Genomic DNA, 24,042 nt, shown 5'->3' with positions numbered 1-24,042 from the left:
GGCCCTTCTACACATTGCCCACTCCAGAGGTCTGGGGGGAGTCTGGAGACCCCCAACTTCTCCTCAGCCTGGGGAAAGGGTTCCCTGCCGCAGTTTCTTTGCTTTTGCTGTTTCTGAGTTGCTCTTGAAACTCACTCCCTTACCCAGGGAAACAAACAGATTTGGACTCAAATGGACCTGGGTTCAAATCCCAGTTCAACTCTTTACTATGTGACTTTGAGCAGATCAAATGTCCCCTTCAGTGAGGCCTTTTTTGGGAGCCCTTGTTTACAGAGTACATGTACTCCCTGTGGCCCCCTTTCCTACTTTATTTTTCTCTGCGGATTATTCACTCTCTGACATTGCCAAATCTTAAATTTGTCTCCTTATTACTATCTCCCCGAGCTGAAATTCAAGTTGTCCATAAGGACAGCAGTGAATGAATGAGAGCCTCTACTCTCAGAGCCTCAACTACCTCTTTTGTAAGATGGGAAGAGAGCCATCACCGAAAAGGCCATGGTGATGTGTGAAATGTTTGCACCAAAGCTTGGCATGGGGGAGGTGTTTGCTCAGTGGGGGTCTTTTTCTGGGGACCTTCCAGGAAGGTGGGGAAGGAAAGACTCCACCTGACCTGACGGGACCTCCCTGCTTTGTATTTGCACTGGAGCTGGGTCTGCCCTCCACCAGCTCTGACCCAGCCCCTGTTGGCATGTCCACTCCCCTTGGAGTCCTGTGGCCACTATGGGGAAGGAGCCTTGAATACTTGGCGAGAGAGCTCTGGCCGGAGAAATGGAGAAAGACCTGAGTCCTAGCCTGGAGCAGCTGTGTGGGTTTGAGCAAGTGGTTGTTCTTCTCCAGGCCTCAGTCTCCCCATCTGTACAATGGAGGGGTGTGCTCCGAGGGTCCCATCTCTAGGCTTTGCCTACCTGTGAGGCCTGGGAGGCTGAGAAGCTTCAGTCAAGAGCTTCCTCTTTAGCCACACTCCCAAAAACCTGCTCCTGCCCTTGCCTGGTGAACATACTCTTTCTGGTTCCCAAACACCCACGCTCAGGGTCCTGCACACTTAGGTCGTCAAATGCACACAAGGGTACATGCGCACATTTACCATCACTCTCCTTTGGATAGGAGAGAAGCTCTTTCAGCTCCAGAATGACCGTATTCCATCCAACCTCCTCCCAAATGTGGCCTCTGGCCCCGAGAATGAACCCCAATACAAACCAGTCTCGGGAAGGAAGGAGATGAGAGGCTGTTGGCCAATAGAGCGCACAGATTGTGGAAATGGATGTTCCCTTGGGCCAGTCAGCAGCCCTCCCTCAGCCTCGGTTTTCTCATCTGTAAAATGGAGAAGGGATTACCTGTGCCATGGGATGCTTGTTTGGCGTAAATGTGGTAACATATGTAGTGTGCTGGCACCGTGCCTAGCACACAGTAAACACCCACAATTCGGAGCTGTTATTAAGGAAATGGACATGCTTTGAGCATCTACTTCATGCTAAAGCTCCAAACAAAAGCTAAGCTGGGCATCCTCAACCCAGGATGGGTCTAGCACCCTGGTTCCTGTCCCCAGGATAAGATGGGGGTCCTTGCTTGGCAATGCCCTGGTCTGAGCAGAGGAGTGGGGCTCATCAGATCCTCTAAAGGGGTGGGGATGTCACCTGAGAGCCACACGCCGCTCTGGGTCTCCAGCTCCCCAGATCTCTCAGGCTCCCAGGCTTGGCCTAACCCTCCCATTCGGGGCTCACCCCACATCAGCCCCACTCCACCCTCTTCACACATACAAACATTTATCACAAAATCATTCTTTATTGAGGGATGGGTCAGGGATGGCATTAGGGAAGCACTGGAGGCCATACCCCGGTTGGCAGAGGAATCAGGTGTTGGCTCACACCCTGCCTCCTCTAGGGCACCGCAGGGTGGGGCTTGGCCCCCAGGTCTTGGCTGTGGCGCTGGACGCCAGGCTGGAGTGGAGGTGGGGTCGCGCGGTCCGGTCCGGGCAGCCTGGCCGGGCTGCAGTTTCCCCCAAACGGCCACCAGAGGGCAGCCGGCCCCCAGCGCAGAGGAATTCTCGGTTGCTCAGGTGATGGCTTCTTAAAAAAATAAAAAACCAGAGGCTGGTGTGTTCTCCCAGCAAACCCGAGAGGGGCGGGCCTGGGGAGAAGGCTCTGGTTTCTATGATCTCTTTGATAAAAAATAAGCAAAAATAATAACAAAATACGTGGTTTCTCTTTCTCCCTTTTCCCCCTCTAGGAACTGAGGTCAGCAATGGGGGTCTGGGGACTGGGGATACCCTGGTATGGCCTGGATTTCAAGGTGTAGGTCTCTTGTTTTCCCCTTACCACCCATAAATAAATTCATAAATAAATAAGTAAATAAATAAATTATAAATAGATACTCTTTTTGTATGTGCACATATATAGAGATACATCTTTCTTTCTCCTATCTAGGCAACTGAGTGACTAACCTCTCTGACTCTTTAGCTCAGAAACTCAAAAGTAAAGTGACATGATTAAGGTCAAGGGAGGGGGAAGATCAGGGACTTGGAGTGGCACTGTAAAACCCCCAGCAGCATCCTGGAACTCCAAGCCAGCTGGGCTGTGGGACATTTCTGAGTGGAACCCTGGCCACCTGAACATTCGAGAACCATGGAGCCAGCTGGGCCCTGTAGGGATCTGAACAGAATCCTGTGAAACACCCAATGTCCTAGAACTCCAGAACCAGCTGGGTCTTCGGGGTGTGGAGCTGGGAGGGGGTGGGGTGGGGGGTGGGGTGGAACAAAGCCCTGGAGGACCTAACATTCTGGAATTCTGTAGTGATCAGGGCTGAAGGGTCACCAAGATGTGGCTAGACATCACTGGGGGAACGGGATCGGAAGGGGATCTTGGAAGAGGAACAACAGCAGCAGATGGCCCACAGCACCTTCTGCACGTCCTGGTTGCGGAAGGCGTAGATGATGGGGTTGATCATGGAGTTATAGGTCGCAGGGAGCAGGGTGAGATAGGTGTAGAGGGGTGGGGAATGGGCATCGCCCAGCAGGCAGTAGACAGTGAAGGGCAGCCAACAGGCAGCAAAGGCGCCAAGCACCACGGCCAGTGTGGCGATGCCTTTTCGGGTGGCCACGTAGTGGGAGGCGGGCAGCAGATGCCGCTGGAGGGCAATCTGCTGGGCATGGCGGCAGACGATGCGGCAGATCTGGGCATAGAGCTGCAACATGATGCCAAACACCATGAAGAAGGCAATGGCCAGGACCACCAGATGGTTCTTGGAGAGTGGATATACCACGCCACAGGTGGCCCGGGCATCCAGACAGTTCCAGGCCAGCACAGGCAGCAGCCCCAGACCCAAGGCGCCCCCCCACACTAGGGCCAGCATCACATAAGTCCGAGTCACCGTTGTCTCTGAATAGTAGGTGAGGGCATTGTACAGAGAAAGGTAGCGATCGACGGTGATGGCGAGTAGGCCGCCGACACTGGCGGTAAAGGCCATCGCCAGCACGCCAACCAGCACCAGGCTCATCTCCGCCGATCCAATGCAGAACACAGCAGCAAAGTGCAGGACCAGGCCCAGGCCTGCCAGCAGGTCGGCCACGGCCAGGCTGCCCACCAGCAGGAACATGGGGGCGCGGAAGGTGGGAGTGCCCACAATGATGGCTACCACCAGCGCGTTCTCACAGGACACCAGGGTGCCTGAGATGCACAGCACCACATCCCAGGCCTTGGGTGAGGGTAGCGGTGCGCCTGGGCCTGTGGGCCCCTCTGCTGAGCCCACGCTGCTCACATTCACGTTTCCTGAGCCAGCAGAGAGCCAGGCCAGGGGGCTGCCTGCACCCCACATCATGGTACCTGTAGGAGAAAGGCCCTGTGAGAAGTTGGCTGGACCGGATGCTGGGTGAAGGGGTCTGGAGGGGATGAGGTGTCACTCAGGATACATTGTAAGAGTATCTCAGAATACCTGGCTGGGTCCCAGTGCCTTGTCCCCCAGTCATGCCCCAGGGCTCCTTCCAGAATACCTTTGTCTCCCCTACATACACACCCCCAGGCCAGCAGGTCTCCAGCAGACCCCAGGCCTGGGTCTTTTCACTCTCCCTTCCAAACCCCTGGGTCCTGAGGCCTCTTTCTCCCACGTGTGCGACCAGAGAAGAACCAGATGAAGGACTACCATTAGTGGATGGGGGCCCACAGGATCCAGAAGATGCGAGGTAGGCCCAGGACCCGGGAAGGGAAACATCTCTAGACTGAGGGGAGCTCTACTTCCTCCGGATCAGGATGACGCTCAGTTTCTGAGGCTCACCAGACCCCTCACGATTCTCTGGACTGCCAGTCCCAGGCTCCGCCCCCAGGGAATGCGCCGTGAAGCTCCTGCCAGCCCCCACTCTCCACTCCTGGGGTATCACCACCTAGGAACTCAGCCCCACCTCCGACATACACCGGCCCAGACTTCTGTCCCCGCCAGACCTCTATTTCTTCCTGAGTCTCAGGATCTTTGGAACAGACACCCTCTGCTGGAGGCCTGGATCCCTGAGTCAGACCCCTCCTTCTGCCCGGACACCTGGATCTTGGACCTGACTCCACATCCTGTCCGTAAGTCTGGATCCCTAAGTCAGACACCTCCTCCGGCTCGGACGCCTGGGTGCCTGCCCCAGATGCCTCCTGCCGGTCCCACCGGCCCAATCTCATAGGACCATCAGTCCCTTCAAGGGCCTCGGGGCCTTGGAGGAGTGCGCACCCCGCGCGGGGTCACCCAGCTGACGGCTCTCAGCACCCGGACACTGGGTCCCCGCCTGCTACCCCAGATTCTGGGCTCCGGGTCTCGACCTCCGACCTCGGCCAGCCGCTGGGAGCCTGTCCGCGGACCCAGTGCCCCAGCATCCTGCGTGCCCTTCCGGACGCCTGGTGCCCGCGCGGGGCCCCCTACTCACCTCTCGGGACTCGGCGTGGCCGGGCCGCGGGGAAGCTCTGCTCGGGTCCGGGCGGCGCAGGGTGTGCGCGGACCCGGAGAAGCCCCCGCGGCCGCGGGAGAAGCGGCGTGAGTCACCCCGCCCCGCCCCGCCCCCGGCCACCGGTTCGGTGACGTAAGTGGCCCGGCCGGCCAATGGGTGCGTCGCGCTGGGGCGCAGCGCGCGTCGCGCGGCATAGTAATGAGGCCTCGCACCGCCCGCTCCCCCATTCATAAAAAGCGACCGTGGCCGCGGCCCCGCCCCCCTCCCCAATCGGCCCGCGCTGTCCTTGACGCGGCGCCCTCTGCGGGCCGGGGTCTCGGGGGGCGCTGGTGGGAGAGCCTCGGAGCAGTCGCAGGGAGGCTGCGGGGAATATGTAGGAAGAGCAGAAAGGGGCCCCGGAAAGGCTGTGGGGTGATGGGACCCCTCAGGTGGTAGAGACGGACGGGATTCGGGTGACGGAGACCGAGGGATGAGGCTGAATGGGCGTCCTCGGCGAGGATGACGGGGGTTGCCAAGATGATGGGGCCCTGAGGTGATGGTGACAGCAGCGCGAGGGAGCAGGGAAGTGGGTGGCGGTGACAGTATGAGCATGGTGACAGGATCTTGGGGATGGTGGCCATTGGGCCACGGTGCCATAGAAAGGGAAGCCCCCAGGGCAACCAGAGCAGGGTCAGGTGACTGACGTGATGGGGCTCAGGGATCCCAGGGTGTCAGAGGCGGTGGTGAAGGGAAATGTCCAGATGATAGGACTTGGGGTCACCATGACCCTGTCACAAGTGTTGAGGTACTGACTGAGGTGACAAAACAACGAGAAGAGGGTTGTAAGGTCCTGGAATGAAGATACCAGGTGACTGTGGCGAATGAGCCCCAGGGTGAGAGGGACAGGGTACGCGGTCTAGGCGGACAGTGACCAGGCAAGTGAGTTGCTGTCAGGGCAGGTCCTCGTGATGCTGGGGCTGGGATAAGGAGTTGGGTGACGTCACTCATGTCAGTCCAATAGCGCCCTCCCAGCACGGGAGAGGTGGGCCTGGCAAGATTTCAAACCCTGAATTATTTATTCAGGGATCTGGAAAGCCAGCAGGGGTGGGGGGTGGGGGGCACTTCCCCGAAGCAGCAGGAGAGGGGGAGCCGGGAAGAACTTGGAAGCAGAAAACCTGGCAGCTCAGTCCCCTGAGCAGGCCCCTCTTGACCTCCCACCTTAGGCATCCTGGCAGGGTGGGGGGGTATGGAGAAGGGGCTCCGTCTTCCCCGTCCCTGCCTGTCCTTTGTCCCGGGGACATACACTCCCCCCAGCTGACTTTTCCAGATGTGCCAGATGTGCCCAGGGGGAGAGGAACTGGCCGCTCTCCTTCCTCTGTCTCTAGCTTTGGTCCTCAGTGCAACCATCCGGGCGTGTGGGGTGGGGGTGGAGGGCAGGGATCAGGTTAGGGGTTAAGGAATCGAGAGGGGCTCAGATCCCAGGCCCCACCGGGGCCTGTTGTTCTTCCCTCAACACGACACCCCTGTAGTTGTTGGGGGAGGGGGTGACAGGCCAGTGGCAGGGTAGAGGGAAGAGGAGACGGTAGGAGCTGGGGAAGATGAGGCGGTTCAGGTTGGGTGTGGCGAGTTGGGGGTGGAGATGGTCAAATCCCAATTCCTCCATTTCCTGTGTGACTTTGGGTGAGCTTCCTAGGCCCATTGTGTCTGTTTTGTCGTCTGTGAGATGGGGATAATGTTAGTGTCTACCTCAGGATTGTTGGGAGGGCCTGGTGCCATATCAGCACTGGCTGTGTGGGCTGCCAATTGTATACCTGGCAGGAGGAGGACGCCTGGGAGGCACAGATGTGCAGGTAATAATTGAGGTTCTAGGGGTAGATGATACCACGCAGGGGAGGGAGCGGAGAGTGAGGAAAAAAGCCCCAGGGAACATGGCCGCTGAGGGCACAGGCCATGGATGAGTGTGTCCCTGCCAATTTCCTCCCTCTCCCTAGAACCTCTTCACTTCCTTCAGGACTTTGCCTTCAAGTCACTTCTTCTGAAGCAGGCTTCCCTGACATCTGTCCTCGATTACCCCTCCCCCCATCACTCTCTCCCCCACTTTCCTTGATTTCTTATTTTTCAGAGCACTAACCACTCCTTACATTATCTGTTTATGCACGTAGCTTCTTTTTTACTACGGGTCAGCCCCACCAGAATGTAAGCTTCATGAAGGTAGAGACTTTGTTCTGTTCTGGGCTGAGAACAGAACCTGGCTATATAGTAGGCGTTCAACAAACACTTGTTGATTGGATGGTTAAAGTAAAAAGCAGCATCTAGACAGAGAGGAGAATAATGATAGGCACACTGTCAAGAGAGTGGGGTCGCCATAGAGAGAGAATACAGGGCCATCAGTCCCCCAGACCTCAGGTATCTGCTCTCTCCCCCATCAGAGCTGGGTTCCAACAACCATCCAGCTGGTCTCAGGGATGCGTAAAGGTGGCTGGGAGGTAGGCAGGAAAGAGTGGCATGAGGGACTGTCTTCTGTCATTCTCAGTAGCAGTTATGGTTCTTTATTAAAATTTTTTTTCATAAACATTAAAAAAAGACGGGGCGGCTGGGTACCTCAGTCAGTTATGCTTCCAACTCTTGATTTCGATTCAGGTCATGATCTCATGGGTTCATGAGATGGAGCTTTGGGCTCTGTGCTGACATCGCAGAGCCTGCTTGGGATTCTCTCTCTCCCTCTTTCTCTCTGCTCCTCCCTGCTCACGTGAACGCATTCTCTCTCTCACTCTCTCTCTCTCTCTCTCTCTCTCTCTCAGTAAGTAGAGGTGCCTAGGTGGCTCAGTCGGTTAAGCATCCAACTCTTGATTTCGGCTCAGGTCATGATCTCACGTTTTGTGGGTTCGAGCCCCACCCACATCAGGCTGTGCACTGACAGTGTGGGACCTGCCTCAGATTCTCTGTCTCCCCTCCCTCCCTGCCCCTCCCCAACTTGTGCATGCACTCTCTCAAGATAAACATTTAAAAAAAAAAACAAAAAAAATGTTCATAGCTTATTAATCCTCTCATGAAAAGTTTGCACAATCACCACAGATAGTCATGGCAGAATCTTTTTTTTTTTTAATTTTTTTTTTAATGTTTTATTTATTTTGAGACAGAGAGAGACAGAGCATGAACGGGGGAGGGGCAGAGAGAGAGGGAGACACAGAATCAGAAGCAGGTTCCAGGCTCCGAGCCATCAGCCCAGAGCCCGACGCGGGGCTCGAACTCAAGGACCGCGAGATCGTGACCTGAGCTGAAGTTGGACGCTTAACTGACTGAGCCACCCAGGCGTCCCTGGCAGAATCTTTACTACTTCTGTTTGTCTACGCCAACATTGGCCTGTGTGGAGACCTGACTTTCTTCATTCTGTTCTCCTGTGCCATTCGCTGTTTTTTTGAGGTCTTTTTCTTCTCATGCGGCCCACGTTCTGCAAGGCTCTCTTTGGGTTCATTTTTCTTTGCATAATCCAAGGAATTGTAAATCAGGCCCAAGCCAGTTGTGCCACCACCAAAGTGGGTTCTGACTCAAAATATAAAGATGACAGCTGGTGTGGTCTTGTACATTTTGGCTAGTTTTTCTCAAAGTTCTGTCTTAGGTACTGTTGCCTTCTCAGGGCAAAGAACATCAGTGACCATGCTTCCACTGAAGTAGTTGGTTGGTTAGAACGCCCTGATCCATAGAATTACGGTGTAGTTCAAGATGGAAGTTGGTCCTCAGGCAGCCAGGAAAGAGAAGAGGGCAATGATATTTCTAGTCATGAGAAACCCCAGAGACTCAAGCAAAGTTATGGATTCTCACATGGGCACTCTCTCCACGCTCCAAACTGCCCTATATCAATGGGACGATGGAGGCCAACACTGCCAACTGGGTCTCTCTTCTCTAAAGGGCTACTGTGCGGCCCCTCCTCTTCTTTCCTCCTTATGCCCTCTGCCATACCTCCTTGCTTCCTTCCCACCGCTGATACCCTGTCCGGTCCCTTCCAGCTACCAGGTGCCAGACTAGATCGAAGGGCTTACAACAACCCTGCATCCCCATTTCATAGTTGAAGTCTAAAGAAGCTGAAGGACTTGCCCCAAATCACAGAGTAGATGGCAGAGCTGGGATCTGAAGCCAGTGTATGTGTAGCCAAATCCGCTGTGCCTTCCATTCTATCCTAAACATCACCGTCTCCCCTGAAGCAGCGGGGAGTGAAATTTAACCAGGGCTGACAATACCTGCAGTTCCCCAGGTGACCACCAGATGGCCGTGAGCACTCGCCTCCAGGTAAGACTTCTTCCTTCACCATTCTCCGATCAGGGGAATCCCATGGGCCTAGGCTCTCATTGGCGGTGGGTGTGTGTCCGAGGCACAGATAATATTCACACAAGCTCCGTGTCCAAGCCCCAAGAATCTGGGCATCATCAGCGCACACATTCTTAGCATAGACCCATTTGTTCATTCAGCCAGTATTCACTGAAAATTCCCTGGGCTTCGAGTGGGTGCTATGGACAGAGAGATGATCTGGCCACATCCCTGCATTTTATTTCTCTCTCTGTAAAAAAAAAAAAAAAAATTATTTTGTAAGTAAACTCCATGCCACACATGGGGCTCAAACTCACAACACTGAGATCAACACATCCTCTACCACCTGAGCCAAACCGGCACCCCCACATCCCTGCATTTTCAACATGCAATAAATAGTTATTGAGCATTGTGCTATTTTCCAGGCATGGTTCTAGGCCCAGGGGATGCAGCAATGAACAAAAATCCTTGGCTTCTTCACAGAGCTTCCATTCTGATGGGGGAAAGATGCACAGTCTGTAAGTAGACACTTAACATGATATTAACTAGGGGGTCCTTGAGGGTCTCACAGACCAGAAGGACAGGCTAACATGTACACAGTCACAACACGATACAATATGGTTACTTAATAAACACCTACTTTGTTGGGATGAGCACTGGCTGATGTATGGAAACCAATTTGACAATAAATTTCATATTAAAGAAAAAAAAAGAACCCCCCCCCCCAAATAAACACCTACTTAGCCCTTAAGTGTATAGGGAGTTAACTACAGAAGAAGATAAACGCGGTTTCTCCCTTCATAGGAATTATAGCCTAGGAAACAAAAGAGTAATTCGTTATACATATGATACATATTCTGAAGGAAAAAGGAAGTAGCATGGAGAATAACCAGGGGCCCTCTTTGAAGCAGGGAGGTCATGGAACAAGTCATTGAAGAGAGAAGAGAAGAGTTTCAAGGAGAAGGCACACCAGTACGAAGTCTCTGAAGAGGGAAAGAGCTGATGTGGCTGAGACAGAGAGAGGGGATGGAGACGAGATCTTGGTTTCGATTCGGGAGCTTCCCTGAGTGGGGAAGAGAAAGAGGGCAGTTTCAGAGACCTGAGGCATACTCAGGTGGAGGTGCCCATGAAGCAGATGGACCCACTGGATCCTGGGCTTACATCCTGGCCCCCCTCTTTACAACTATGTGCCCCTGAGCAGGTGATTTTGTTTTAGTTTACTTGCTTATTTTTAGTAATCGCTACACCCATCGTGGGGCTTGAACTCACGACCCCAAGATCAAGAGCCGCGTGCTCTTCTGCCTGAGCCAGCCAGGTGCCCCTGATTTTACCTCCAAAGCCCACAGATTGGGGATAACAAAACCCATGCCTAGAGGGCAGTTGTGGACATTAGATGAGAAGCTGCAGGTAAAAGCTCTTAGTGGAATGTATATTCTGCTAATAGTAAGAGGTCAAAAGTGTAAGTATGTATTAGTTACAGGTGGCAGCTGGGGAGGGGGCTGGAGATGACGCTATGAGACCTGATGGCTTTCAGATGGGAACTAATGGCAGAGGAATGGCCAAAATGGCCCCAGGAGAGGTGGACTAGGGCTCAGGAAGGAACCGGGCCACCGGGGAAGAAGAGGGGGAAAGAGGAAAAGGAGGAGCAGCAGAGAAGGGGCAGGAGAGTGGACGTGAAAGAGGAGGGGGGAAAGAGAGAGAGGAGGTGCCCTCCGAGGAACCTGAGAAGTAGCCGTAGAGGGGGAAGAACCAGAAGAGGCCGGTGCCAGGGCAGGAGTTGAGGCTGAAGGGGAGGCTGTGTAAAGTCCCAACTGTCCTACTAATAATGAGACCAGGGGCGCCTGGGTGGCTCAGTCGGTTAAGCGTCCGACTTCAGCTCAGGTCACGATCTTGCGGTCCGTGGGTTCGAGCCCCGCATCGGGCTCTGTGCTGACAGCTCAGAGCCTGGAGCCTGTTTCCGATTCTGTGTCTCCCTCTCTCTGACCCTCCCTCGTTCATGCTCTGTCTCTCTCTGTCTCAAAAATAAATAAACGTTAAAAAAAAAAAATTAAAAAAAAAAAATAATGAGACCAGAGAGTGTGGTGGGTTGGAGGCAGACGTGGGAGGCTGAGGGGCAGAAGAGAGTACGACGCAAGGGGTGAAGCAAGGCGAGCAGCCAGAGCCTAGGGGCCAGCTGAAGCCAGTCCCCCAGTCGTGGAGCCTGGTTGGTGGGGTTCGCTCGACAAGGCCCGGCCTGCGAGGAAGTAACCTCGCGTGGAATCCAGATTTTGCCACTGTGACCTCCGCCTACCCACTCACCTTTTCTGAGCCTTAGTTTCCTCACCTGTGAAGTAGGGATAATAACTCTCCACCGAGCAGAGTTTTCGTGAAGCCGTTGGTGGGGGCTCCCAAAACCAGGTGTGAGGCTAGCGTTGGATCCCGCCCCCTTTTGTCCGAGCCCCGCCCCAGATCGCCCAACCGAGTCCCACCAGGCCACACCCATCAACCACGCCCCTACCTGGCCCCGCCCCCGACGACCTGGCCCCACCCCGGCCTTGCCACTGGCTCCGCCCCAGAATGGCCACGCCCACCTGGCCACGCCCAGGTTGCCTGGGTCTCGCTCCCCACACCCCAGCGGAGCCGAGTCCGGGAGGGACGCATCACACCAGCTCTCAGCCGACCCCCAGCCCCCGCCCCGCCCATGGCCGCGCCGGGACCCCGCGCCTTACGGGCCGCGCTCTGTGGCGGCTGCTGCTGCCTCCTCCTGTGTGCCCAGCTCGCTGTGGCTGGTAACGCGGACCAGGATCTGGTTGAGGGCCCAGCCCGGGCTGGGGCAGGGGGAGCGTGCCCTTCATCCAGCCGCCTCTTCTGGAGCAGTCTGGCCTGGGGGTGGGGGGCAGGAGGGGACTTTCCAGACGAGTTCGGGGCTCTAGGGGTAGTCGAAGGGGGTTCTAGCCCTGTGTGGAGCTAGGAGTATGTAACAGGCTCCAGGGGTTGGGGGATTAGGGGCTTCAGGTGTGTCTGGGGGCAGCAGTTCTACATGGATCAGGGAACCCCAGGTGTATGCAAAGGAAGGGGACTCTGGATGAATGTGGGGGAGGTTGTGGGTGTGTGTAGCCATGTGTTTGTGGAAACTCCAGGTGTGTAGTGGGGCTTAGCGGATCCAGGTGAGTGTATGTGTGTAAACGGGGGAGAGCCACGGTAGTGGGGAAGCGGCTGCAGCTCAGTTTCAAGGAGTTGCTCCCACTCCCAGGTAAAGGAGCTCGAGGCTTTGGGCGGGGAGCCCTGCTCCGCATGAACATCTGGCCAGCTGTCCCAGGGGCCTGCAAACAGTTCAAGCTCTGTGAGCATTGTGTGGAGGGGCACAAAGCACACAACCTCTCTGGCTGCGTGTGGGAGCAGTGTCAGCCAGAGGAGCCAGGTATGGAGTTGGGCCCTCCCCAAGTCGAGTGCCCCCAGTTCTGCACCTCAGAGCCTTGGCCGCTCTCCCCAGATCCCGCCCTTACACCTTCTCCCACCAGGACACTGTGTGGCCCGAGCTGAGGTGGTCAAGGAAGGTTGCTCCGTCTACAACCGCTCAGAGTCGTGTCCAGGTAAGAGGACTCCCACTGGCCTAAGTTGGAGAGAGGGGACTACGGTGTCCCCAAGCTAGAGCCTGCCCTTCAGGAAGGAATCGGCCTCTTTCCAGGGTCTCCAGTGACTCCAGGCTCTGGGGACTTAGGAGTCCTGAAAAGGGACTATATCGTCTGTATCTGGGAGCAGACTGCCCACGAAGTGGGGTCCACTTGCGTTTCTGCCTTTAGCTCACTGAGAAATCCCTTCCCCTTTCTGGCCTGTTTTCCCATCTGAAAATTGGCACAGCCAGAGGGTCCAGGACAGATGCGTAGAGGGGGATGGAGGAGTTATCTTGCCTAATTTAAAACACAGGACTTCAGAATCAGAAGTTCCGAAGGGAATGGGGAGGGAGGGCTTGTTGGAGGGGGTGGCATCAGAGATGACCCTTAAAGGTAGAGATGGAGAGAGGCCACTTCTGGTGGAAGAGCTGTGTGAACTAAGGCTTGGAAGTATGTCAGGTGGACCTGGACCCGGACCAGGGAGCCTGATCTGAGTCAGAAGTCCGGCCGTTCGCCTGGGCTGGGGTCTTGGTGGGGGTCAGAGAATGGGAGGGCTGGCTTTGTATGGATTCCCTTGTCTTTCCAGCTGCCCACCACCACCCCACCTATGAACCAAAGACAGTCACAACAGGTAGGTGCTACCTGGGGGAATGGTAGCGGTGGGAGGACTAGAGTTGCCAGCAGAGACAGAGCCGGGCTCAGGCACTACATGCTCTGTGACCTCAGCCCTGTGACTTCTGCTGAGAAGAAGTTTCCACATCTGTAAAATGGGTTGGGTAATCCCTCACAGAGTTGCTGCGAGAATCTTATGAGCAGGTGTACGGCGCCTAGTTCAATGTCTGACACATAGAAACAATCGGGAAATGATGGTTGCCGTCCCTTCTCCCCAACACCAGCAGTTCTGGGAGCTCGGGCTGACTCTCAGAACCTGCCCTTGGTGCTGAAGGGTGTGTGGCTCAGGTTGCCAACGAGATGTAGCGCAGTGACTACCTGCCCACTGCAGCCCCCAGGTCCAGAGAGGGTCACAAAGCAGGTTCCTGGCAGAGCGGAAGCAAGAACTCTGCCCCTTGGTTCCCACTGTCCCTCAGGGCCTGGAGGTCACCAGACTTGGTAGGGATGGCTGCAGAGGCTTTTGGTTAATTAAAGCCAGAAACTTGATCTTGGAGGCTGAATTATTGATGGCCCAGCTCCCTCCGGCTGAGCCCCAGATCGGTCTTGGGCAGCTCATTTCTTCCCTCTCCTCCTCCCCCAGTGTCCTTCTCTGGGGCTCCCTGAGCTTGTAGCTGGGACCCCCTTTGCCCTTCCTATTCTCAGGCCCCCTTACACAAGTTATACCCTCCAGGAGGAGGACCCAGCTCCTAGTTGGGCCCCTCTGCAGTGCCCCAGAATGATCTTCTGCCACCAGTCCTGCCCTGCCCTGGCACCTGGCCTGGGGCCTGAAATCGAATCCGTGGTGGGAGTTGATGGCTGACATGGCACAGCTGGGAGCCACCCAGACAGCCTGGCAACCGTGGGCCCTAAGACGGGACAGGGGAAAGGGTCAGGGGATGCTGTGAGACTGGCTCTGTCTTAACTGTGAGGTGACTGGACAGATCTCACCCTCAGAACCCAGCTTCTCCTTCTGACACACATCGTCCGGTCTCCATGGACCCACTTGGTAGGGTGTGGGCCTCCCCTTCTTCCTTCTCTAAGGGCCCGGATGTTGGGGGACTCCAGGGTCCGGGGACTTAGGAGTCCTGAAAAGGGACTATATCATCTGCATCTGGGCTTTGAACCCTGAGACCTGAGGCCAAAAGAAACTCTCAGCTGAAGGGCTCTAGACGCTTAACTTCTGGGTCTACCCTCACCCTGCCTGGCCAGCGTGGGATAGGGGGGCTGGAAGGGAGCTCATTGCTATCAGGACCATGTGATCCTGAGGCCCAGAGAGGACGTGAAAGACATCAAGCCACAGAGCAACTGGGAGCAGAGCCAGGGCTGGAGCCAAGGCCTCACCCACCCCTGCCCCAGGCACTGCCCCTCGCAGCAGGTGCTTCCCAACTGCCCACAGGATTGGGCTGAACTTCTGAGCCTGCTGTTCAAGGCTCCCATTTGGAGGACTGGGGCCTCCAGGTGACCTGTGCTGGTTATTGGGGTAGGGCTAGGATCCCGGTCCACAGTGGCCTGCTATGACCTGCACCCTGCAGGGAGCCCCCCAGTCCCTGAAGCCCACGGCCCTGGCTTTGATGGGGCCAGCTTCATTGGGGGCGTCGTGCTCGTGCTGAGCCTGCAGGCAGCGGCCTTCTTCGTCTTGCGCTTCCTCAAGGCCAAGGACAGCACCTACCAGACACTGTGAGTACCTGGCCTGCCAGTAGGGTCTCAGCTCACTTCCCCCACCTGACTCTTGCCCTTTAGGTCCCCTTTAAGTGCCAGCACACTGTCTTCTCAATGCGGCAGCACTAAGGGCAGGGCAGTGTGTTCCCCACATCATCGCCCATGTGAGCCACGCTTCTCAACATGTGGGGTTCTCTCTGCCCCTTGCTGGCTGGGGCCAGGACTCAGCCTGGACCCTGTGTCTGAGAGCCCGACTGAGCCCATCTGTCTTTGTCCCTCATGCTGCCAGCAGAGAGGAGAACCAGTAGGTGACGGAGCCCAGGCAAGCCTTCGTTCTGCAGCTCTGGGGCCGCAGGCAGGAGCCTGGGATGTGTGTGCAGTTTGGGTTTCCTCTAAGAAGGGGGGCTGCTCTGAGGCCCCCGTGTGCCGTGCGTGTGCGTGCGGTGGGGCGGGTTGCTGCAGCCTCCATTCAAGTGTGCTCTTCCAGCCACTGCCTGCTTCCTGGGGGTGGGGGTCCTCAGCCCGGCTGAGGCAGGGCCACTGCCCTGAGTGCCCTCTCTGTCTGGCCTCTGCAGAATCTGACCCCCTTCAGGCCTGGATTCCACACTGAGGGGAAGGAGGACGAAGAGGCTGCCCTCTCGGCCCCCTTGTAGGTGCCGGGGTGGGAAGAACTTTGGCCACCGATTTCTGGCCCCTGTGGGCATTAAGCAGGCTCAGTGCCTGGCAGCTGACATCCCCTCCTGTCCCGGGCCTGGTACCTGAGGCTGAGAGCATCCTTCAACCACCTCGCGTCTTATCCATTATCCCTGTGGGCCCCCTGCCTGGCACGGGGTCTGTGCCTGCCTCTTCCCACCCACCTGGCACTGCCCCCAAATAAAGGAATTCTTTCCAGCACGGTGCTTCACATCCTGTGTCTTGGGCTGTGTGGATTTGTTGGGGTTGGGGTACAGCTGTTGTCCTCTCCTTAATGAGAATTCAACCTTGGACTGTTACTGCCGCCTTTTAAAACATTTTCAGGGGTGCCTGGGTGGCTCAGGCAGTTGAGCGTGTGACTTCAACTCAGGTCATGATCTCACTGCTCGTGAGTTCAAGCCCCGCACCGGGCTCTGTGCTGACAGCTCAGAGCCTGGAGCCTGCTTCGGATTCTGTGTCTCCGTCTCTCTCTATCCCTCCCCTGCTCATGCTCTGTCTCTCTCGGTCTCAAAAATAAACATTAAAAAAAAATTTTTTTTTAATATTTTCATTTGTTATACGTGTTTAGCCCTCTTCCCCCGCCCTTTATAGATGAGTCTGTGGAAACTCAGAAAGGTAGATACACTTGCTCAAGATCATGCAGTAGGACAGGGGAGAGCTGGGATTTGAATCCAGGTTTTTCTGACTCCAGAATAAGCAGAAGTTCAGAATTCCCCCACAGAGGCATCTTCGGGCTCTCTCGGCTCCTAAAGTTAGGTCTCTGCCCCAATGCCAAGGTGGAGATGCCCCCGGGACTCGACAGCCATTTCTGTACTCGTGGCCTTCCTCACTCAGGTCCTCTTGGAAAGCCCCTGCCCTCCCATGCCCACCTCCTCCGCTTCTCTCCCACCCCACTTCACCCCACCCCTGCCCAGAAGTCTTCCCTGACTGATAACATCTCCCACTGCGGGGGCACTTGCTGGAAACAGGGCATGTGGCTAAGAGTCTGACGGTGTTATCTGATTTCATCCCATGATTGTCCCAGGAAGTGGAGTGGAGAGGCCATAGAGGGTGATGGTGGCGAGGTCAGCGGGTGGAGCCTGACTGCTCTGTGTGAACTGGAGGAAGTTATTTCCCAGCCCTGGCCGTGCTTCCCCATCTGTAAAGTGGGGTGACAGCAGTGTCTGTCTCCGTGGGCTCTGGGGAAGATTCAGAGCGGATGCACAAGCTCAATCCGCATTCCAGACGCCATCACCCCACAGCGTTCGCGCCCCTTCCTGCCCCTGGGCCCGGCCTCCCTGCACTCCAGCTGGAAGGGCACTGAGGGACCCTGGGGCCCGCAGCAGTTCCGGCTCCTCCTCGGCCTCACAGAGAGCTCACCTGCCCACTCGTGCCACCATCGACATGCCTAACAGTCACCTCCTCGCCCCTCCCCTTCCACGCTTCCACCAAAGCCCCCGTCTCCGACATCAGCCTCCCCTTCGAGCGCCCCTTTCTCAACACTCGGATCTACTCCTTGCTCCCAGCCTGTCTGGCTTTCTCTCTTCTCCAAGGCTTTATACACGAAGTTTCTCCTGCCTGGATCGCCCTCCCTTGGCTTCTCCACCCAGCACTTAGTGCTGGCAGGGATAATGCCCATCCTTTCCAGAGCTGAGGGAGGAAATGCCCCCACCTCCTTCTGATTTTACCATCAGTTAAGGAAATTTCTTTCGGATGTTTGCTTTTTCCAAAGTAGTAAATGCCTGTAAGGAACAAAAGGACGATACAGATTTTTTTTTATAGAAAGAGTGAGAAACCCTTTCCCCCTGGTCCCACTCCCCAGAAATAATTATGCTTAACAGCACATTTCAGGGGTAACCTGGGTGGCTCAGTCGGTCAAGCGTCCAGCTCTCGATTTTGGCTCAGGTCATGGTCTCATGGTTCCTGAGTTTGAGCCCTGAGTCGGGCTCCCTGCTGACAACGCGGAGCCTGCTTGGGATTCTCTCTCTCTCTCTCTCTCTCTCTCTGCCCCTCCCCCACTCATCCTCTCTCTCTCTCTCTCTCTCTCTCTCAAAATAAATAAACTTAAAATTTTAAATTATAAATAGCACATGATAAATACGCTTGTCTGCAAATCTTGGCCCACCTGTGGAAGAATGTGGGGAGGAGAGATCCCTTGAATTGGAATTTCAGGATCTCAGAGTCCATCTCATGGACCCATCCTGTCTGGCAAGCTCGGCCCCCACCTTCTGACACCCGCTTTGTACCCCAGCCCTCCTGCCCCCACAAGCACTGAGAAGAGAGGGCTTGAGAAGGCTTTCAGGGAAGGTTTGATGAATGAATGAGTGAGTGAAAGAATGGATGAGTGAACAAACAAGCAAATGAGGCTTCTCTCTGCTTTCCTGTCACCTGAGGTCCCTCTCCAGCTCAGTCGTCAGTCCTCACATCTGGACTGTGGCTACTGCCCCCTCACTGGCCTCCTAGCCTCCAGACCTGCCCTGCACAGTCTGCCCACTCAATGGTCTGCCTATATTAGTAACTACTTCCTAAGCCCTGCCAGGGGCTCCCCAACAGACTTGAGAGTGGGTATGAAGTCCCCTTGTCAAGAGTGCCTCTCTCCCTGGCGGGGCGCTTGGGCAAGATCTCTGTGGGCCCAGGCAGACAAGTGTCAGTGCACAAGCCACGTCCTGCCTCTGGACCTCATTTTCTCCTTGTTTATTCATTCCTTTAACCAATATTTATTGAGCACCTGCTTTGTGCCAAGCGTGTAACCCGAGGCCAATAATGACTATGAGCCAGGCTGTGTAAGGACCAGAGGCAACGCACAAACAGCACCCAGCAGGACTTGTGGAGTGCAGGTTCTCCCACCAGCTTGGCCCCCTTATAAACTGGTATCCTCTGGGGCACCAGCAAGATGGGCCTACTGTGGACCCCACTCTCCCTTTTGCTCTTCTTGCTTGGGAAGCCTGCCAGGACCACCCCAACTGCCCAGGTAGCAGCCTAAGATGCTCTCCCCGCCCACCCGCCCTCACTCCTTCCCTGGGGGTCTTTCTCCCGCCCAACCTCACGGAGCTGCAAGGAGCAGGGTGGGCTCTGGACTGTAAATGTATGCAAATTGATGCAAATGGTGCAGCTCTGGAGGCAAGGGTCCTGACAGCTAGAATCTGGGAGATGGAAAGAGAACCGCAGAGGGGCCTGGAAGAGATATACCCGTTCCCCCATGCCCACCCTGTGGCCACCCGGCCCTGCTTCTTCCTGCAGACCCCAGGGGACTGGAAGCCAGCAAAGTGGTCCTCCTGCCCAGTTGTCCTGGAGCCCCAGGAAGTCCCAGAGAGAAAGGAGCTGCAGGCCCTCAAGGTGAGAGATGCCGGGGGAGAAGGCAGGGACCCGGGGTGAACTGGGCAGGCTGGGGATCAGCGGTTACTGGTTACTGTCTGTGCTGAGAGGCCATGACCAAGAGGCAAGGAACCTAACGTGTGCCAGGCCGTGGGCTGGATGCCCAGCACCCCAAGTTTGACTCTGTGAGGTAGCTGGTTCTATCCCCAGTTTGCTGAGCGGGGTGTGAGGCTCAGAGATGATAAACTGTGTGCCCGCGATCACAGAGCCAGGAAGGACTGCAGCTGGGATCCGACTTCAGCCTCTAAGTCACTCATTGCCTTTTGGCCCTGGGCATGGGGTGGGACTTAAGGCACCTTGGTCTCTGGGATTTCAGGGCAACCTGGACCACCTGGCAAGATGGGCCCCAAGGGTGAGCCTGGTGGAGTGTGTGGGACCATGGACTTCCTCTGCTTTCTTTGTTTCTGTCCCTGGACTAGAGAGGGGTGTCTCTGCTTAGCCATGGTTCAGCAATCCACTATGATCGCCCCCCGGGGGGGGGGGGGGGGGGTAGAAGGCTGGGAGAGGAGGGGAAGATTAGGAAGGGGCCTGGGCACCCTCCCTTGGGTTTGAGGGCCCTCCCTTGGGAGTACTCAGACCTCAGGTCCAACACTCTGTCTTTCCCTGGGGAAAGACTCCCTGTGTAGAGTCCCTCTTCAGGAGCCATCGAGAGGGTTCCTGGGGTCCCACACTTGGCCTGTTCCATTGCCTGCAGGGTGAGGGTTGCGAGACACTGTGGCAACACATCTCAGCCCATCTCTCCTTCCCCAGGCCCCAGAAACTGCCAGGAGCTGCGGAGCCGGGGTGCCACGTTGAGCGGCTGGTACCGTCTATGCCTACTCGAGGGCAGAGCCCTCCCAGTTTTTTGTGACATGGACACCAAAGAGGGTGGCTGGCTGGTGAGTGCCAGGGAGACTCCGGGGCTCAGAGGCCAGGCCCAGTGGGCACTTCTTCCTCTTGGACCCTAGGGGGAGCCAGAGCCCTCTGGAGCTAAAGCATTCCTTCAGTCCTTCCCGGACCAATGCTTACTGAGCTCCCAGAGGGCCTGAGGAAGTCTGAGAAGGCTCCTCAAAGGAGATGCCATTTGAAAGGGCCTTGAAGGCTGTATAGAAGTTCTCTAGGTAGATGCGGAACTGAAGGGCATTCCAAGTAGAAGGAAAGACAAACACACAGGGGGGCAGGAGAACACAAGACGGTTTGAGGAGACCATGTGAATGAGCTGGGAGCAGATAAGAGGCCAGCTAATGTCTACAGGTGTGGGTCAAGGACGGATTAAGGGCCTCTGCAAAGGCCAGTTCACGGAGGGCATTGAATAACTGACTGAGGAGCACCGGAGGCAACGGGCAGCCATGAAAGTGTTGTAAACAGGGGAGGGACCTGATCAGACTTACGTTTTAGGGAAAAGACTCAGGCTGCACCATGGAAGGTGCATGGCAGTGGGGGATAGGATGGAGGCAGGGACACAGGTCAGGAGGAATTCAGGGGCCCCGGGCCACAGTGGAAGGGGAGGTGCTTAGACTGAAGGATATTGAGGAGGGAAACTGCAGGGCCTAAGGACAGCTTAGCCTGCAGTGGGGACCGAGGGACATCAGGGTAAGGCCAGGACTCGAGCTTGCACCTCTGGAGGTGACCTCTCTGCTCTAATATCTCGATTCCCATAGTAAGTTAAGGAGGTTATTTTGACCTGACTTGATCAAATTTGATCCCCGCACGACTGACCGTCCTCTAAGGACAGGGCGGATGTTCCCAATCATTTCAGTCTCCCTGGGACTTGTCAGGCTTTGGCAAGAGGTTGAGTGTCCGTAGAAGTTAGTGAGGGAATGTGGAGTTCATCACTATTCACAGGCAAAGATTGGGGCGTCAGGCTGGCTGAGTCGGTGGAGCGTGCAGCTCTTGATCTTGGGGTCGTGAGTTTGAACCCACGTTGGGTGTAGAGATTAACCTAAAAAAAATAAAAATCTTTAGAAAATAAAAACAGAAGTCACTTGGACTTACACGTTACTAACAAGCCCCCAATCCAAAGAGGGGGCAGGTGTCTGCCCTCCCCTCACAGTGCACCCACTCTCCGCTGCCACAGACCCCCACCACCCCACCCCTGGCTTCTCCTCATGACCTGCCCGGCCTGGAGTAATGGCTGCTGAGCTGGCCTTCTCTGCCTCCTTAGGTGTTCCAGAGGCGACAGGATGGGTCCGTGGATTTCTTCCGCTCTTGGTCCGCCTACAAAGCAGGTTTTGGGAGCCAGGAGTCTGAATTCTGACTGGGGAATGAGAATTTGCACCAGCTCGCTGTTCAGGGTAAATTCCCAGCAGGTCCCAGGGAGTTTGGGGGGCATTTCTCTGGCACTCTGAATCCTCACCCTGGATCTGAGGATTCCTCCACCCCTGCCTCCTTCTTCCCTCCAGGCACCTGGGAGCTGCGGGTAGAGTTGGAGGACTTCACTGGCAACCACACCTTTGCCCGCTACGAGTCTTTCCGCCTCCTCGGGGAGGCAGATCACTACCAGCTGGTGCTGGGCAAGTTCTCGGAGGGCACTGCAGGTGAGTGAACCCGAGGTGGGGCCCAGAGCAGGGAAAGAAGGTGAGGGAGGCTGGATCCACTCCCAGTGTGACCACGGCCTCCATCACGGACCCAGGGCAATTTCTTCCCCTCTGCGAGCCTTGGTTTCCTCATCTGAGAAATGGCACCCGTGAGACAGAATGGTGCAGGCAGGAGTGAAGAAACTGGGCTCTGGAGGCCAACAGTCCTGAGTCTGAATCCAGCCCTTTCATTTACTAACAGCGTGACCTTGGGCGAGCTCCTTGCCTGTCAGTTTCCTCCCCTGTCAGTTTCCTCCCCTGTAAAATGGGCGAAGAGGCAGGGAGGGAGGATGTGGGAGCCATCTGAGGCCCTGCTGAGCATCTGCCCTATCTGCTTCAGAAGAGGAAGCAGGGAAGGTTTGGTTTTTTGGTTTTGTTTTTTTTTTTTTCTTTTTCAGAGAAACAGTGACTGTTGAGGAGAGACTTCAAAGAGGGAAGTGGTTGTGGGGACGTGCCTCAGGATCCCCCTTGCCCGGGCATTGAGAAGTCCCTCCCAGCTCCCCCAGGCAGAGCTGTTCAGGCTGCTGATGGGAGCTGGGGATTCTGGGAGGGAGACAAGGCAGAGGGAGGAGCAAGTGGCCTTGGAGCCGCAGTCCCGAGTTCAAGTCCCAGTACCACCGTGACTAGCCGAGTGACCTTGGGAGAACACTCTGGCTCCTTGGTACTGCTGTTTCCTCCTGGGGCCTGATAACGTCCACCTCACGGTGGCTCTGAGGCTCCTGTGAGATCATCCCTTCAAGGGTGCCAGGCATGGTGCCCGGCTCCAAGGTGCCTCCATCCCCTGTCAGGAGACTCCCTGAGCCTCCACAACGGGAAGCCCTTTACCACCTACGATGCTGACCACGATACGAGCAAGAGCAACTGTGCCGTGACTGTCCACGGTGCCTGGTGGTACGGATCCTGCTACCGGTCCAATCTCAACAGGCGTTACGCAACGTCTGAGGCCGCCGCTCACAAGTATGGCATCGACTGGGCCTCAGGCCGGGGCGTGGGCCACCCTTACCGCAAGGTTCACATGATGCTTCGCTAGGACACCGTGGCAGCCAGCACCCTTATCTATCCTGTACAGCTTCCGGACCGAGGGCTACACTCCCCATTGCCAAACGCCTCTGCTCCCCTGTCCACGTTTAAAAATAAAATCACTTTAACCCTTTCCAGGCTTGCAGGACTCTTCTAGTGACTGGGAAAAACTCAACAGGGCAGAGCAGACAGTTGGCCAAGTGTCCGACTTCGGCTCGCATCATGATCTCAGTTCGTGAGTTTGAGCTCCGCATCGGGCTCTGTGCTGCCAGCTCAGAGCCTGGAGCCTGCTTCAGATTCTCTGTCCCCCTCTCTCTCTCTGCCTCCTCTGCTCGTGCTCTTTCTCTCTCTCAAAAATAAATAAACATTTAAAAAAATTAGATAAAAAAAGAGGGCAGAGCAGAGACACGGGGTGCAGCTCTATTCAAAGAAGATCTTCCAGTCAGGAAGATGGAAGGGTTGGTCTCATAAGGTAGTGAGGCTTCTATCTCTGGAGGTGTGCAAGATGAAGCCAGAGGAGCATTTAAGGGAGGACTCAGAAGGATTCAAGCATCCACTGACAGCACCCTTGCGTCCTCTGGGTCCTACAAGTGTACAGTTTTGTGGGGGGATTTGCGCAGTTTTCTCCCCCTGTTGACCCATGCCTGTCCCTTCTAAGTCATCTGTTTTCCACCCCCTCCTCTCTCGGCAGCCAAGTTCTCATTCTCTACTACTTCTTGTCTGTCCCATTCGGGGCTCGTTTGAACTCTGAGTCAAACGAGGGAAGGTCCGTTTTTCTTCCGCAGGGTAACAAGGCAGCGAAACAGCAGTTACTGAGTTAGCATTTATTAAGCCCTTAATTCGCTAGAGTCACATTCTAGAAAGTGGCAGAGCAACACACAGAGCACAATAACTGTAGTCTGACAGGCAGTCGTGGGCTTGCATTCTGCTCCGTCACGGAACTGAGTGATCTTGGAGACTAAGTCCCCAGTTCCTGATTTCAGAGCCCACTGAGGTTTGCTGCCTCGCCAACACCAGGAGGTTAGGGATCTGGGGAGCTGTGCGGGTGTGGCAGGCCAAGGGCTGAGGTTTCGGGTTCTTCTTCGGGTAGGAAGAGAAGTGTGGGTGTGGGGACTCAGGTCCCATGGTCATATTCCAGGTGGAGGTCAAAGGTCAGCAAGGCTCCACAGGAGATTGGATGCTGGGGGAAGCAGCCTCCTGGCAAAAGGCAAAATAAAGCCTGGGCTCAGATGCCAAGTACCATGTTCCTGGCAGGCAAAGGAGCAGGTTTCTCCCATTCTAGTCCCTCTCTGCCTGCACAGTGGAGCCCTGGAGAATG

General features: G+C 55.8%; 3 protein-coding genes across 8 annotated transcripts; 2 read left to right on the top strand and 1 right to left on the bottom strand.

Moving 5' to 3' along the window:
- Nucleotides 1-1,762: 1,762 nt before the first annotated feature.
- Nucleotides 1,763-11,641, bottom strand: GPR3 (G protein-coupled receptor 3). 4 transcript variants are annotated; one of them, XM_042953062.1, is made up of 4 exons: nt 11,498-11,641; nt 9,133-9,449; nt 2,896-3,818; nt 1,763-2,066 (listed from the first exon to the last, which is right to left on the bottom strand). In XM_042953062.1, exons 3-4 carry the CDS (start codon nt 3,811-3,813, stop codon nt 1,878-1,880), a joined length of 1,107 nt encoding a protein of 368 aa, XP_042808996.1. In that variant the 5' UTR covers nt 3,814-3,818; nt 9,133-9,449; nt 11,498-11,641; the 3' UTR covers nt 1,763-1,877. The 4 variants fall into 4 exon arrangements, 3 of the variants coding, with proteins under 3 accessions (XP_042808996.1, XP_042808995.1, XP_042808997.1); XM_042953061.1 differs by having other exon boundaries at nt 11,523-11,641; XM_042953063.1 differs by lacking the exon at nt 1,763-2,066 and having other exon boundaries at nt 2,735-3,818; nt 11,523-11,641.
- Nucleotides 11,642-11,798: 157 nt separating this feature from the next.
- Nucleotides 11,799-16,006, top strand: CD164L2 (CD164 molecule like 2). Of its 3 annotated transcripts, XM_042953064.1 has the most exons (6): nt 11,801-11,967; nt 12,432-12,599; nt 12,700-12,771; nt 13,379-13,423; nt 14,976-15,120; nt 15,678-16,006. In XM_042953064.1, exons 1-6 carry the CDS (start codon nt 11,880-11,882, stop codon nt 15,682-15,684), a joined length of 525 nt encoding a protein of 174 aa, XP_042808998.1. In that variant the 5' UTR covers nt 11,801-11,879; the 3' UTR covers nt 15,685-16,006. The 3 variants fall into 3 exon arrangements, with proteins under 3 accessions (XP_042809000.1, XP_042808999.1, XP_042808998.1); XM_042953066.1 differs by lacking the exons at nt 14,976-15,120; nt 15,678-16,006 and adding an exon at nt 13,796-13,947 and having other exon boundaries at nt 11,799-11,967; XM_042953065.1 differs by lacking the exon at nt 15,678-16,006 and having other exon boundaries at nt 11,800-11,967; nt 14,976-15,124.
- Nucleotides 16,007-17,512: 1,506 nt separating this feature from the next.
- FCN3 (ficolin 3) lies at nt 17,513-22,774 on the top strand. Its single transcript, XM_042953736.1, is given in 8 exon segments — nt 17,513-17,518; nt 18,664-18,745; nt 19,015-19,110; nt 19,466-19,510; nt 19,900-20,027; nt 21,293-21,422; nt 21,531-21,665; nt 22,493-22,774. Coding segments are annotated over 8 exon segments (864 nt in total). The 3' UTR covers nt 22,735-22,774.
- The last annotated feature ends 1,268 nt before the right edge of the window (nt 22,775-24,042 follow it).

The sequence above is a fragment of the Panthera leo genome, chromosome C1 (genome assembly GCF_018350215.1).
Source record: "Panthera leo isolate Ple1 chromosome C1, P.leo_Ple1_pat1.1, whole genome shotgun sequence".
NCBI classification, from domain to species: Eukaryota; Metazoa; Chordata; class Mammalia; order Carnivora; family Felidae; genus Panthera; species Panthera leo.
This window is presented reverse-complemented; position numbering and strand designations above follow the sequence as displayed.